The 15,968-nt window shown below is 42.6% G+C and overlaps 1 protein-coding gene across 2 annotated transcripts in view; it reads right to left on the bottom strand.

The window, feature by feature from the left end:
• Positions 1–15,968, bottom strand: part of CARMIL2 (capping protein regulator and myosin 1 linker 2) — a 68,895-nt gene that overhangs the window by 5,732 nt on the left and 47,195 nt on the right. For both annotated transcript variants that reach the window (XM_081871781.1, XM_081871782.1), the window contains 5 exons: positions 14,771–15,039; positions 5,191–5,294; positions 4,176–4,581; positions 3,146–3,265; positions 2,276–2,312 (listed from right to left, as the gene is read on the bottom strand). In XM_081871781.1, the coding sequence (XP_081727907.1) occupies positions 2,276–2,312; positions 3,146–3,265; positions 4,176–4,581; positions 5,191–5,294; positions 14,771–15,039 (936 nt within the window). The remainder of the gene's footprint in view (positions 1–2,275; positions 2,313–3,145; positions 3,266–4,175; positions 4,582–5,190; positions 5,295–14,770; positions 15,040–15,968) is intronic.

Raw genomic sequence — 15,968 nt, 5'->3', positions numbered from 1 at the left:
TAGTGCTTCCCTGCATGTAGAAAACTAACTAGAACTCTTCTGCTTGACATCTAGTTTTCTACATGTATGGGATTTTTTTGTATAGGATAGTCTGAAGGCAACCGTAATGAAGCTAAGCAGGTTTAGTTCGGGTCAGTGCCAGGGTGAGATATAGCCTGGGAACCTCATGTATGCATTACTAAATTTTGATAATGGAAAAAGCAACATATGAATGGCATAAATTCCTCCAGTGTGAAGTGATAAAGCTAGTGCACAGGTTAACCACTTCATTGAGAACTTGAACACCATTGCAAGCTCATTATATGCTGCATATTATCTCAAGAGAATTAGTTCTCTGTATGTCAAGAGTTGCAACCTTTTTGGCTCCATGTGCCAGATTCCTTATCACAGGCCAAATTTGATATACGAGTGGGGTTAGTCACATGTCAAAATCCCTTGCGCATCTTTAATTCCCAATCTTGGAGATTTAGAGCTTGGGGCAACTGGCAAAGTCCTTTAAACATTTGAGCAAGTGGGTGCCACAAGGAGGAGAAAGAAACCTGCATTAAACCTGCTCCTTTCTCCTACCCACCACCACCCTCTCAGATATTTAAAGGGGTGGGTGGGAGAGAAGAAGCAAGCCTTTAAAAATCAGAGCAGGTAGTGGAGGGTGAGGGAGAGGAGAAATGAGCTTGTACAATGCATGCTTCTTTCCCGTCCTCCGTCACTGCTCTCTTGGATATTGAGAGAAGCACTCCCTTTCAGACATACCCCACACTTTGAAACTCCAATTTTGGGGGCTTAAACAGGAATGATGGCATGATTGAACTAAGCAGATTTACCCACCGTTCATCAGCTGTTGAGTGGGAATTAAATCTTACTGCCATGGCTACATGATTGTGTTTCCTGCTGGGAACAGTGCACCGCCAATGCAGGATTAAACCCTCTCCTGCCCATCAGCAGATGGGCAGGTGGGTGTGGTTTGGAGAAAATAGCCTTGTGGGGTAAATGGGACCAAGTTTGGCCTGCAGGCCAGAGGTTCACCACCCTAGCAGTCAGGCTGTTGACACCTCTGCCAGCAGTATATCCTGCTGGCCCAGCTTGAAATTTGGGAGTCATGCTCTCACAAATCTCCACATCATTGTGGCAGGTTTGCTCTAGTTACTCACTTAGCATGAAAATACCTTGCTCTTGCTTGCAGAAAGATACCCCCATAGCTCATATTTGAGAAGATTGGAACCATTACATTATAAAATAGAATTTGAAACAGTGAGTTGACGTGAATATAAATCATTTGTCATTATGTGTAGCATGATCTCTTGCTCTAACTCCATCAGCAAAAGTAAGACACCTATCCACACACCATAGACATAAAAGCACCACATATACTCTGTAAAGAATGAAACTTTACTGTCTCTTCCCACCACCTTCTTCTCTACTATCTCCCTACTTCTTTTCCCCCCTCAACCCCACATTGCTTATAACAAAAATGTCTCAAATTGACTGCAATTGATCTGTGTGAAAGACTCTATTATTTGAAAATAGAGACACTGAATGTATTCTTGTTACTTATGGAAAATCTTTTAATAAAAACATTTATAAAAAAAAGGAATTGCAACATGTTGGTTCCCAACATGATCTTCCTGAATCAGTGAAAACAGCACTGTTGGCTGTAGCTAGCCTTCCTCAGATTTCCTAAGGTTTACAGACAGCACTTCAATGAAGAAGTTGTAACAAACAAAGCAGTGGTATTGTTGGTTTTCCTTTAACAAAGAAAACAACAAGCAATGAGTGGGTGGAAAGACGCCATGGGCATGAGTTCTGTGTTTTCTCAGGAATATCTCACGTATTATTTCCCTTTCAAGTCCAGTAGATGTCATCAATGCTCAGTGCACAGTCGGAAGGCAAGTGTTTGCAGTTTTCTCTGTGCTTCTCTTTCTAAATGGAGGCATCGAAATGCTTGCTGTTAAAACTGGATAGATTTCCAGGGGTCTCTTTTGTGTGCTCCTTAATTCCACATACCCAAGGGGGCTTTGCACCTGTGATTTTCACACAGCAACCCATTTATGAAGCTAGGGGAGTTTCAAGAGCAGGTTTTTGATGTGGTGTAGTGATAGGAGCCCTAAGGTACTGGTTCTTGGGAGCACAGTACAGTATTTTGGATTCCAGGGTTGAGGCATCTAGAAATTTGAAACACTTTTCTTGTCCTACAGGAAGGACAAGGTATGGACTGCTCAAGCAATGTAACATAGTGAATAGTGGGAGCAGGGGAGAAGTAGAGTCAGCTGCTACTCACCATCAGAACCAGCTTTCTTAATCTCCCCATCTTTGCTCTGCAAAAGAATGCAAAGAAAAACTCTCAGGGGATAATGCTTTCTGGAAAACACTGTCTCTAGAGTAGCCTACATGAGAAAGGCAAGGAAAAGGAAATCCTACAACTTGGCAGGAAATGGAGAGGATCTCAGTTTGACTGAAGTAAGAATTAGGATGCTGTTGGGATAGGCCCCATTGGATATGAGAGGGAGGGTGCCAGTAATGGACAGTTTACATGCAATTTTGTAATACTATTGTTCTCATGGACAATGGAATATCCCACTACAATCACTTAAGTGTCCATCAGATACCAGGGATTGAACCGCATCTTGGAGATGGAATGGATTAAAAGGCAACACAATCTGGATTTTTGCCAAAAGAGAGGAACATCTATCCAGTAACTCCCACTCTGATGTGCCAGAGCACATCAGAGACTCTGATGTGCATGAGCAAGCCCATTAAGCAACAAACAGCAGATCATTTGGGATGTGCATTTCTTTCCATAGAGACTACTTTTGTTGGCATTACAGACTCACACTAACAATGCATCCTATGCAGGTTTACAAGTACATTCCACTGCGTTCAGTAGGGCTTACCCCCAGGTATGTGTGTACAGAATTGCAGCCTTAGTTATTTTTCCGTTTAAGGCAAAAATGGGCTGCAATTAAGTACAGTGTTTTATTTAAAATTAAACTAATCAAAGCAGGCAAAGAAAATAATCTGCTCAGAACACATTTCATTCCCTAGCTCATTACACTTTTAGCTTCTCCCAAAGGAGGCTGCCTGTTCCAAGCAATTCAAAAATCACTATTACTGTTAAAAGACCCACCACCAAAAGCAGCATTGTCCTCACCTGTTTCTTTTTACCTTCAGTGGATAACACCTTAGTGACACCAATCCGATGCAGCATGACATGGACACGTTGTTCAAAGGAGCTGGGCAGTTCCCCATCACTCTTCTCAAAAGGCCTCTTCTATAGGACAAAACACATGACAAATCTGGGCTGCAATGCCACTTACTACTTCAGCAAAACAGACTGGGAGCTTTACCTAGCTATTTAGGCTGTGCATCCTAGCTTGGCTGTGTTGCTAAACCTTACATTTTGTGTGAGCCAGGGGTGGGGGTCCTTTCTGTGGTCATTTATCTGGATACTGCCAGGACAGTCAGGCAAGCTAGCTTTATACCAGGTGTCTTGCACAAGCCACCATCTGCTCTTCACACTCACCCAAACAGTCCAATAGTTAGTAATGGAGTATCCAGTCCCTTTCCCACAGCTGAAATTGCAGTAAGATCCATCTTTCCACCCTACAGCAATCATTGCTATGATGACAAAGAACTTCTACAGCTGCTTCTTGACAGTCATCTGTCTCACTGGGTTTGAGCAGGCAGGGGAGATAAAATAGACAACATCCCCCTGTATAACATCCCCCTCACTATGAAGTAGTCAACAACTATAGGATGCTTCCCTTTCTTGACACATGGACACAACTGGAAGCATGTGTTCTTTGAAGATATCTTGACAGTTGGTCTGTGAACACCACCACAGAAAACTGCAGCTTATGCCTAGCTTTGTTAGGGATAAACCTGTTTTTTCTTCTCCCTAGCAAAGGGGCATGACCAGTCATCTCTATCATAGGACTCACCATCTTCCATCTTAGGGCTAAACTGAGTGTTCACATTCTTGACTTTAAAAGACCAGATTCATCACATGCAATGTCCCATAGACACGTAATGGAACAGTCTTGCTGAAACTAAGGAGGTCTGGATCTGGTCAGTGTATAAGAGACTGGGAATTCCATGTATGCCACCTTGAGTTCCATGGTGGAAATAAGATTAATTACATAAATAAATACTGAGCCACACACGAGACAGAAAAGACTTACCTTCTCATGTCTCACACCAAGACCCTCTTCATCTTCACCTGACAGAAGAATCAGGGACTGGGACTTCCCCTCCCTGGAGTATTTTGGCCTGGCCCTTCGAGCACTGTCTGGAGTTTGGCTTTGCTCCAGGTAACCTCTGCTCTCCAAAGCCAGCCCTCCTTCCTCAGACTTGCTTAGTGCTTTAGTTGGCTCGCTGGCTTTGCTGGGGGCCCTTAAAATGTCACTAAGCATCAGCTTCCTGCCCCTTGTTGCTGAGGGACTACCCTCAGGCTCTTTCTCTGGCCTGGAACCCCGGCTTGACTTTGGCTTCTTGAAGGCAAAGAAGTGTCCAATTTTCTTTTTCAAGGTCCGAGAACCAGATGGTGTTGGCATGGCTTCTGCCAGGCAGGATTCCAATGATGCAGGCCTGCAACCAGACAAGAAATAAGAATAGAATTACTTGGGGAGTTGCAGTCATATTGACATCTCGGAATAATAGTGAATTTTTGTGAATAGGGCACCCTTGGTACAAATATGCCCACAATGAACTCAGTGTATTAAATGAAGGAAGAACCAGTCAGGTGCCAGCATAATTACCCACTCTGTGACAGAAAATGACAAATGCCTTGTCTGCACAGGTTGAAGATAGCAGTTTTGAATGTTCCCCAACATCAAAACAGAGAACCACAGGAAGTTAACTGCCAATACAATAGTGCCAGTGGAAGCTACTCTGCTTGGGAAAGCATTGGCTCCTTAAATAGCATTGCCACTCCATGTTAGGAAACAGCATTTGTGCTCCATTTCAGCACTGAATGTATTCATCATGCGAAACAATCCAATTCTTCATGCAAAATTTGCCCAATAGTTCTGCCTGCTGCGAAAACTGTTAACAAATCTCATTAAACTTTTATCATTGTCATAATATTTGCCTATGTCATGAGCTGGCTCCCTGATTTCTACCCCATGGTGCAGAAATGCCCACCATCTAGATATTGTTCACTGGTAACGACTGGACTGAGGAAAACTCTTCACTTACTGTAAATGCTCATGAATCACCTTCTTTGTGAAAAACTCATCTAGCCCTTCATCCAGCCTAGCGATGCTTCTGTCTTCATCATTCTCACGCACAGGAGGCTGCACCTAGGAGAAAGTGCCACAGTCAGAGCGACAGGCAGGAGAAATAAGAAATGGGAGTATGAAATTGAAAAATAATCCACCACCATACAGGCTCTTTACTCTGTTCTCCTTGTTTACACTGCAGACTCAGAGGGTAGAAATCAGCTATTTTGTCTGGCCAGCTATTCAAGCAGCAAATACTGTTTGGGTCTAGAAAACTCTTAACTGAAACTTCACATCATATCACATTACACAAATATGATGAAGGCACATAAATACTGGCATTGTTGTTAGTACTTGTACCATGTTACACAACAAATACATGCAGTGAGGATGCACTCTTTCTTGCTTGTGAGGTTCTTGCCTCCTGGATATTCCCTGATATCTTTCTTTAGGATTTGGCTCCTCTACAGAAAAGCCTGTTGCTCAGGTATTTAACACTTGGATTTACAGTCACCTTCAGCTCATAAGCAGGCATGACTCAGCCATGGCAAACTCATCAGAAAACAAAAAATTTGCTCCCTGCTTTGGGCACCGTGCTGTCTGGCTGACCTTCTAAGAAAGGCCAATTTGCAGTCTTGATCATGATTCACCTACCAACATGTAAATCTTGCAACACAGTGGACAAAGTAGAGACAGATCATAATTCTTGGTAACCCCTAAACTGCCCCTCTTTCCATCATCACAGGTTACCAAGAGGCCTAGAAAGCCAAATGGGTGTGAGCATGGTGGGAAGCCACTAAACTGCCTCTCTTTCTGTGCTAGAGCAGGGTCCTTGCATCTTAGGTCCAACACTCCTCTAACTTTCTAGACCATGATTGTTATGTACACCAGCAGTAAGGGCCAAACTTAATGCATGATGTCAGAATGAATTTCTAGATGGAATGTAAAAAAAGAAAACAGAATTGTTTTCAAAACACATCTAATAGAAGAACAGTTTACTGTATACTTTACATTTGTATTAAAAAATGGTGACAAGCACCAAGTGCAGGATTCTAATCGGAGGAGAATGCAGTTTTCTTTCAGAAGAAACAGAAAAAACCAGAAAGGATGATAAGGGCTGGTGTACCAGTAGGAGGCATGCCTCACATGACCTTTATTAGGCATGATGGCATCTTTTTCTTAACCAATAATATTGAACCTCACCACCTCTTTATCCAGTTCTGATTAACAGCCTTCAATATAATTTTGTTCCAGCTATACCAGTAAATCTTGTTTTTAGACATTAGTAAAATATAGAAAAACTATATAAGAAGGGTATTTTAATGCTGCCTTAGCATGACAGGTCCCAACTTTCTAGACCAGGGATAGACAAACTAAGGCCTGGGGGCTGGATGCCTTCTCAATCCGGCCCACAGACGGTCTGGGAATCAGTGTGTGTTTACATGAGTAGAATGTGTGCTTTTATTTAAAATGCATCTCTGGGTTATTTGCGGGGCATAGGAATTCGTTCATCCCCTCTCCCCAAAAAATATAGTCTGGCCCACCACATGGTCTGAGGGATGGTGGACCAGCCCATGGCTGAAAAAGGTTGCTGACCCCTGCTCTAGACATATTTATTATAGCATTGCGAAGCTCCTGGAAATGAGTGCAGCAGCACAGTTAACAATGTAAGGGTTGAGTTATGTGCTGTGCACATACTTTAACAATCAGTCTCATTAAGCTACATAGAGATTCACACAACCCATATTCACAGCAGATGGAGTGGTTTCGAAATGAGGGGGCTGGACTGTGGAAGCTTTCCAGGTACTTTTCCAATTTGTTGGTAGTGCTGGGAACAGTTTCGGAAGCACAATGTAAAACTCATGTGTTTGGTCAAGGCGTGGGACTGGCAGATAGTTACTGAACAAATGGTGGTGGGTCTCTACAGTAAATAAATAAAAGTTTGTTTCAGCCATAAACCATTACAAAAACAAAACAACTGATTAAAAAGTCACTTGTGGCAAAATGGACTCCATGTACATCTATATGGAAACACATAACTAATCCCCAGGACTACCGGTAAATACACGAGCCCAAATTTAGAGAATGTTAGTCCCACTGAAATCAATAAAACAAATTAGTTGCAACTGAATTTATGCTTCATTAATATTAGAGGGACTTTCCTGTAGAAGATGGAAATAGACATAAAGAAGACAGGTCTCTAAAAGTGACCATAGTGTATGACATAGAAATCCATATACATTTTTAGTTTTGCCCAGAACAGTGCAGACACCACCACTTTTTTATTATCTTGCCATTACTATTTCCAAACATCAAATCAGCTTTCCATAAATTTGACCAGCGTTCTCAACCTTTCAGCAACCCTGGAAGCAACCTCTGTCTTACAGATTGGATTATGGAGCTACAAAAGAGGTAATACAACATACCCTAAATGTAATCCAATCCTCACACTTTAAAACTGCGGATTATATGTACCACAGTAGGGTTGCAGAATATGCTATTGAAACCCAGATGGTATAAACTGAAATCTGAGAAGTATGAAGTCATTTTAGAAACTTAGTTAATTCTCCAGCCCATGCTTTTATTTAAGCATTTAAAGTTCTTATTTAATCATCTAGAATCAAGCCAAAGGAAGCAACTCCTATTAGACATGAAAATACAATCTACTCCCAAATTCTGCTTTAGCTTCCTTGCTGCATGAACCCTTTAGCTAAGAAGGCTCTGATTTAGAACATGGTGTATGCTCAAAAAAATCAGAAAATCTTCTTCCTTACACACCTTTAGGATATAGAGTAGAATCCAAGCAGGATATGTTCATGTGAGGAAAGCAGTCTCTCCAAGACTCCACACACAATGATGGATCCAGTTAATGACAGTAACTGTTGATCCTACACTTGGTTTTGGGAATGCACCTAGCAGGAAGTCTCCCCTGGTGGCAGTACATGAGTCTCAAGTTATCCTAGAACATTTGCCTCCCTCTTATATTCACAAGTCTGCAAGCCACACCCCCTTCAAGAGAAGCAACCCTGGAGTGTGGGACAGACTTTGAAGTGTTCACAATAAAGGAAGTTAATTATTTCTAAGTACTGTAACATCAGGGCATGTAATGGAAGCTACGTAGCATGTGATAAATGAGGAGGCCTGTATATGTGCATTAGCAGTAGTAGTAGTAGTAATAGTAATAATAATTTGAACAATTGTAACCAACAGAATAAAAAAGCGATAAAATATCAAACATTAAAAACTTCCCTAAACAGGGAAGCACAAAGACTTGCAATTAGCATCAGCTTTTCATGGACAGTGGCCTAACCAGTGTTGGGGGTGGGGCATGCAGATAATAAGCCAAGGAAAGTGGGGAGTGAAAGACACAAGTAGATCACATGATACCACAACTACACAGTAGCTGAAGCCATCCTACGCTTCCCTAGGTCTACTCCTGGAAAGATAGTTACAGTGCTAGCTAAGCAACCCACAGCTTGGCACACAACACAAGACATAAGGTCGGGTTAAGCATTACAGTAATTAAACTAAAGAATAGGGAGGGTCCTAGCAAAGCAGAGAGTCTCTCCTGTGTTGTTGTTATTTATGGGAATGGGTGTGTTAAAACTGAAGATAAATATATCTATATCTTCAGCATGGAGATTGCATCCATCTTCCTTCTTTGAAATAGGACCCTTTAAAATTCTCTATACAGAGGTTGTTCTCTCATTATACAAAAAGAGAATAGTGGTCATGTTCCCTGATTAGGCACATCTGATCAATTGTAACCTGAAAAGCACAAGGACTTGAATACTGACTACTTCAGAATACATCAAGAGAGAACATGAAAATATAGACACACACTCCTGTTAGAAAGTAAGAGCTGTACTTCAGTGGATAATAGAATTGTAGAGCTGGAAGGGACTCCAAGGGTCATCTACTCCAACCTCTGCAATGCAGGAATCACAGCTAAAGAATGCGTGTGTGTGTGTGTGTGTGTGTGTGTGTACACACACACATGTATAAATGCAACTGTGTGGGCCTACCTTTGCATCAGTACTGGCAGAAACACCAGGGTGCAGAACTCCAAATCATTTGGCACCCCAATATGTATCTGCAGAGGATGCTGGGGAATTTTTTTGTGGCCCTGGGAACACATATTTTTATGGTTTTTTAAGGGAGGAAAGCAAACACAGGCTTTGGCTGTTTTCCAAAATTTAAAGCCAATTTGAGCCTCCCTGAAATTACACAACACACTCTGGTCTACACTGAGGTTGTCTTCTGACTGGCTAGCCTAAAAGGGCTTCTTGGATTCCAAGATAGTTCATTTTAAAATTCCATTTTAATGCTGGGCTGTTTTAATTTGGCACACATTTTAGGAAATTAACATATGCAAGTGAACATTGTCTGCACTGGTGAGTTTTTGTGGCAGATTTAACAAGCTTAAGAACTATCTGAAATTGCAGGACTCCTGTTAACTAGAATGCTTGGATGTTTCCAGATGGGAATTTTTTGTTGAATCGGTGCTACTCATGCACCCAAATTTACACAGCATGCACATAACATCATTATAAAATACTAGTCTGTACTTTTCCTTTTTACTCATTTAATCCTGATTTTCCCTTACTGCTGATAAGTAAAAACAACCTGTTTCACATCAGCAGCCACTGCTGCTGCTGTGGAAGCTTGTTAGCACATTTTTGTGCTTTAGTTTGTCACATGTGTAGTGATGTTTTGGTGGGTGGTCTCTCATCACCACATCCTTTCTGACATTTACTACTCTCACTTGAGCACAACCTACCCCTTTTGTTTCTAGTGGTCCAAATGATATGAGTGTTTCTACTGATTATTGCATATAGAAGGCATATCCAAAATGTAAACAACCTGGTTTGGAGGAAATGTCTCTACAAAGAACCTTGGAAACCTTAATTGCAGTACATTTGCTGGGCTTAACAAAAATAATAATACAGCAATCTTGGGAACTCTGTATAACCCTTCAACAAAAGAAGGGGAAAATCAAGCTAAGGGCAGCCAGGGAAGAATATCTGATTATTTCAGGCCTTCCTGAAGCAATGTCAGTGACTTCTATACCAAATAGTTATGCCAGGCATAGGCAAACTCGGCCCTCCAGATGTTTTTAGACAACAATTCCCATCATCCCTGACCACTGGTCCTGTTAGCTAATGATGATGGGAGTTGTAGTCCCAAAACATCTGGAGGGTCGAGTTTGCCTATGCCTGAGTTATGCTGTTCCCCATGTCATTTAAATGGCGGATTCAATGGATTCAAACTAGTAAAAAAAACACTACTGTAGTGGCGGGAATTCTGCAGTCTCTGGGCCTAATTAGGTCCACCAGGCCAAATTTGGCCACCACAACTTATTTGCTGGGCTAGGCTCACCTACCACTCATCTGATGTCATATGACATCATGCACCACACAGGTAAAGCTGCAGCTGAAAAGGAACAATCAGGAGCCTTTGAGGGCATTATCAAAGGTACCGGTAACTGACAGGTGAGCAGAGCCACCCACCTGTCAATGTAGCCTAAAAAGGTTGGCCACTTTTGAATCTGTCCCTCTGTGCAAAAGTGGTTCCCCACTCCTGTCCAATGATCTCAAAGGCCTAAATCCAGTAGGTCACATATCCACCACACATCTCACAGTGCTTCCACTCATAGGAAATAGCCGTTTCCAGCAGTGGCTGCCCAATACATTTTTATGGGACAAATTTGCCCTGCACAACCCATAGGTGAGATGTAAGCAATTGGGGCAACCTATAGGTGTCATTCACTCTCCTGCCTGCACTCTCACTAATTAATATGCATGTATCTACATATCTGGAATGATTTAGTTTATATGGGCACACATGGAAATATAAACATGTAATGATGCAAACATGCCTGAGAGTTTTTGGTTTCTCAGAAGTAGGGATGGAAGAGAAATTTGATTCACTTTGCATTCAAAGATGAATCTACCTAATTTGCACTTTCTTAAACAACATTTGACCCAAAGCACAAGCATCCTTCAAAATTTACACTTCTTTGAACTTTGCAGTGCAATTCTCCAGCCAAGTAATGTGTGTAAAAATACATATACTAGAATACATCCTGCATTAAAATGCACATATTAGTGAAAATAACATACAAAATGTACTATATTACAGAAAATTTAAAACATAAAACAGCCCTGCAGGATCAGGCCATAGGTCCATCTAGACCAGCATCCTGTTCTTACAGTGGCTAACCAAATTCCAGTGGGAAACCTGCAAGCAGCACCCAAGCGCAAGAGCACTCTCCCCACCTGCAGTTTTCAGCAACTAGTATTCAGAAGCATTGCTGCCTCCAACCACGGAGGCAGAGCCTAGCCATTCTGGCTAGCAGCCATTGATAGCCTCATCCTCCATGACTTTGTCCAATCCTTTTTTCAAGTCATCCAAGTTGGTGCCCATCACTGCCTCCTATGGGAACGAGTTCCATAGTTTAATTGTGTACTGTATTTTGATTTGGAAAAATGTGTATATTAGGGAAACCTGCATACAATTGTTTATATTAAAATAAATTTATACTAAAATGAATTTTCATGAGAACTTTTAAAAATAGATATTACAAACTGATGTACAAATGTGAAGAACTGAAAAGATTAAGAAATGGAGGAAACTCAAAATATTCAGCTTCGCCCATTCATACTTAAAGGTACATGGTCCTGTTTCAAAAGACATTGAGACCAAGAACATAAGGAATGCCTATGATGGCTCAAATAAAGGGTCCATGTAGTCTAGCATTTCCAGTGCCCTTGAGAAGCCCTATAGAAATAAGTCATCCCCTGTTGCTTGCTCCCAGCATCTCAGAGTCATGAGGTATACCCAGGGCTGGCATCACTGAGCAACAGCCAAAGCCCACAACCCAGCAGGAAGACCAGCGCTAACTTCCACAGCACTCTGCTCTCGCTCCTTCTCCTTGTTGCTGTTGTCTGTTTACCTAACCCTCTCCAAGCATGCAAGCAGTAACAAGACACTGAAGCAGAGGACAGACTGCAGTGGCAAGGGGTTGGACCTGATTACTTTTAAGGTCCCTTCCATCTCTCTGATTCCAACATCAGAGCTTCCAACATGAGAAACAGCAGCAGCCTCCACTTGTCTTGCCCTTTTTGGGGGTCCCATTGAGCTGCTAGGGTGAATAATTTTTCATAGATCTATCCTCCATTAATTTGACCAAACCTTTTAAAAGACATCTGTGCTAGATGCCATTCAGCATCTCCTGGGGTCACAAATTCCATACATTAAGCTTGTGCTTTATGAAGTGTACTTTCTTTGATCAGTCCTGAAATTATGGTGCCATCTCAACTTAACTGAATGGTCTTGGGTTCAAGTCTCAATTGTTGCTTCTAGTATTGGGAGTAAGAGACCATAGGCAAATAAATAGCTAAACTCTCCCCACTCCTTCACTTCAGCGTAGTCTGGGAGTAAGAGCCTGATTTAAAAGAAGTTCCTAGTCAGATGTAGGAAATGTTGTCCGCAGCACCAAAATAAGTGGTCAGGCATCTCATACATTTGTGTGAATGTACAAACACATATTTATTATATAACAGTAGCATTATAGAGTAGCAAAAGCTATATGCCAAAACATCTTTGGTTCCAATCTTAGCCATGCAAATCCATTGGATTGCCTTAGACAAGTCACAAGTTATCAGCTTCATGCAACCCAATGCCATCTTCAAACAATGTGGGGATTAATATTAATACCATGGGTCTGCCTTACAGGACTATTGCAAGCATGTCTAGGTTAATGTATGAGAAGCAGTTTTAGTATTCAATGAGAATATCCAGGGCGGCTAAATCAGGGAGCAGGAGGCAGGCAGGAAAGGGTCCCTTCTCTATTCTTGCAGAAAGTACTGTTACAGGAGTAGTTAAAATAGCAGAGGCTCTTTGGTATGCTTTTTCTGAACCCATTTCTCTCATCACTTCTGGTATGGAAGAAACCTGTGGCCTTCAGGCACTGAAGTGATCATGGGAGTCAATTCATTACAATGAAACAAGAAAGTATTGTGTATTAGTTAGCATGTCAGACCAAGACCCGAGAGACCAGGGTTTAAATCCCCACTTAGCCATAAAGCTCCCAGGATGACACTGGGCCAATCACCAACTCTCAGTCTAACCTACCTGACAGGGTGGTTGTGAGTATAAATCAGGGAGGAGAACTACATGCACTTCCTTGGGCTCCTTGGAGGAAAGGTAAGTTATAAATGCAATAATATCATGCAGGGCCTCACTTGCCAAAGTGAACAGAGGGACCTGTAAATGCAGCAGGGCTAACTTACCACATTTTGAAGCAAGGGAAGTAATACAAATTTTAATCTAAAAAGAAAGGCCCACATTTAAGTCCAGGGTCTAATTAAATGACTACTGCCATCACCCTCCTCCTGCAATTTCTTGTGGGTGTCCAATTGAATAAATACTAATTATCAGACAGAGAGTTCACAATTCACTATTCATCACTGCTTAGTTCAACCCACATTTTGAACTTTTCCAAGTATGTGGCAACCATACACAAACACACTTTGGGTACGCTTCACCCTAAAAAGAAAGTAGTGGTTGGAAACAGCCCTCAGCCCAGTGCCTCAAGGCAACAAGCGATGAAGAAACATGTGTTACCTTTGCAGGGACGCCAAACTCCACTCTCCATCTTACATCTTCCGAGGCATCACTTGCATTGCTATATTCATAATCTGGATTCACATATCACTCAAAGAATGCATTTCTCTTTCTCTCTCACACACCTCTCTGTTAAACACAGATTTCTAGTTCTCTAATATATATAGCTTGGGCTGCACCACAAAGTTTTTGTTTTTTGTTTTTACTCTCAGCTGTAGTCAAAGGGTTAATTTATAATTCTATAAATGGACCATTTTCTGCTAAAAAGACATCTTGTGGTACAAGCCTTCCTTTCCCTTATTCTCCTTCACCTGGAAAAACATACCAGGTCAATGCCCAAAATGTTCAAAGAGCAAAGGCCTTACTTAGCTGTTTATATTTTCTAAGGATCTAGTGGCATAATCCATGCTAACAGTTCCAAAAATAATCCACATTTTTTCAAAAAGAGACAGTAGATTGTCCATGCAGCAGTATAAGTTTGTTCTTCCATAAATGTTTGAATAAACATAGCACTCAAAAGTGAGTGAGTGCATGCAGATGGTTGCCACAGAATCCAGATTGCAGTTTTCCTAGAGTGGGCAGTGCTACAATTTCCCCTACCTTGCAAAACCCAAGAAATAAACACAAGCAGCCAAGATCTGCTTCCAGACCCCCAAATGCTGCATATACTCATATATAAACAACCTTGTCCTCTACGCAGCAGTGGCCAATGCCCAGCTGACAAGCGCATAATCAAACAGCTGCTGTTCTACTCATTTCGTCTTCCAGGGCTGCAATAAACACCCGTAAGGCATTTGCCCATCTCTCTCTCTCTCTCTCTCTCTCTCTCTCTCTCTCTCTCTCTCTCTCTCTCTCCCCCCACACACACACACACGCCTTGTGCATCTGCAAAAGCAATTAGAGATTTAAAAAAGCAAGAGGAGTCTTACATTTGGCTTGCTGGGGGGCTGCCTGTTCCTGCGGTTGGGCCTGGGCCTGTCTCGGGTATAATGCTCCAATTTCTCTCCTGCAGTCGGCAGGTCCATAAGGGATTGTGCGGATGCAGGCTCTGTGCAAGGAAGCAGCCTGCTCCCAGCTTCAGCATCCTTTGTGGAGGCAGGGCGTGACTTCACGGAGGCACGGCTGAGTGACAGCTCAGCCTGGGGAGCCCCAATCTTGTTATCTTCTGCCTCTACCTTAAAATCGAGTTCCGATAGACCTGAAAGAGAGAAGTCGGAGGAGGTGGGGGAGGGGGGAGGGGGAGGAATCCTTGGAGTTGCCAGGCGGACAGCAGGCTGCCACTATGCAGCACAGCAACGTCTCCTGTCACACAGGCAGATTTGTTACATATCAGGCGACTAAACTGACAAGGCAGACTTGGCTACTGCTAATGGGCTCGGGGCTTTGTGCACCAATGGGAAAAGCCTGCCTTGCCTCAGGAAGGATGAGGAGGAGCAGCTAGTGCATCCCCTGGCTGAGACTGATTTCCTGGCTAGCTCACGCTTTGAGGAATAGAAGCTGGAGCAGCTACAGATTCATTTTCTTTTCCAAAGACAAATAGGAGTGGGTGGTTCTGTACAAAGCCAGGTCGTGTCTCCTCTCCCCCACCCCCTTTTCTTTTCATTTTGAGTGAGGCAAGGATTCCCACTTTTCAGAGGTTGCCAAAGTCCCCTTTGCAAACAACCTAAGCCAACTGTGCTGTGACTTCCTGAAGCCAGCCAGCCACCCACTCGCATGTGAACAGGAGACAACCCCAGTACAGTGGTACCTCGGCTTAAGTACTTAATTCGTTCCGGAGGTCCGTCCTTAACCTGAAGCTGTTCTTAACCTGAAGCACCACTTTAGCTAATGGGGCCTCCTGCTGCCGCTGCGCCGCCAGAGCACGATTTCTGTTCTCATCCTGAAGCAAAGTTCTTAACCTGAAGCACTATTTCTGGGTTAGTGGAGTCTGTAACCTGAAGCATATGTAACCTGAAGCATATGTAATCCGAGGTACCACTGTATTTCCAAGCTTCTGTGTTGTCCCATATTCCTGCTCCCCCACTTACCCATTACTGCTGCTGCTATCCAGCAACTGGACACATGATGAAATCCACATTTCTCCTGTCGTCCTTCTTGCTGGCCCCTCTGCTACAGTCACCAGACTAC

This window comes from Podarcis erhardii (genome assembly GCF_964252035.2).
Source record: "Podarcis erhardii genome assembly, chromosome: 7".
Classification (NCBI taxonomy): domain Eukaryota; kingdom Metazoa; phylum Chordata; class Lepidosauria; order Squamata; family Lacertidae; genus Podarcis; species Podarcis erhardii.
The sequence above is the reverse complement of the archived record's forward strand: the minus strand, read 5'-3'. Positions and strand labels throughout refer to the sequence as shown.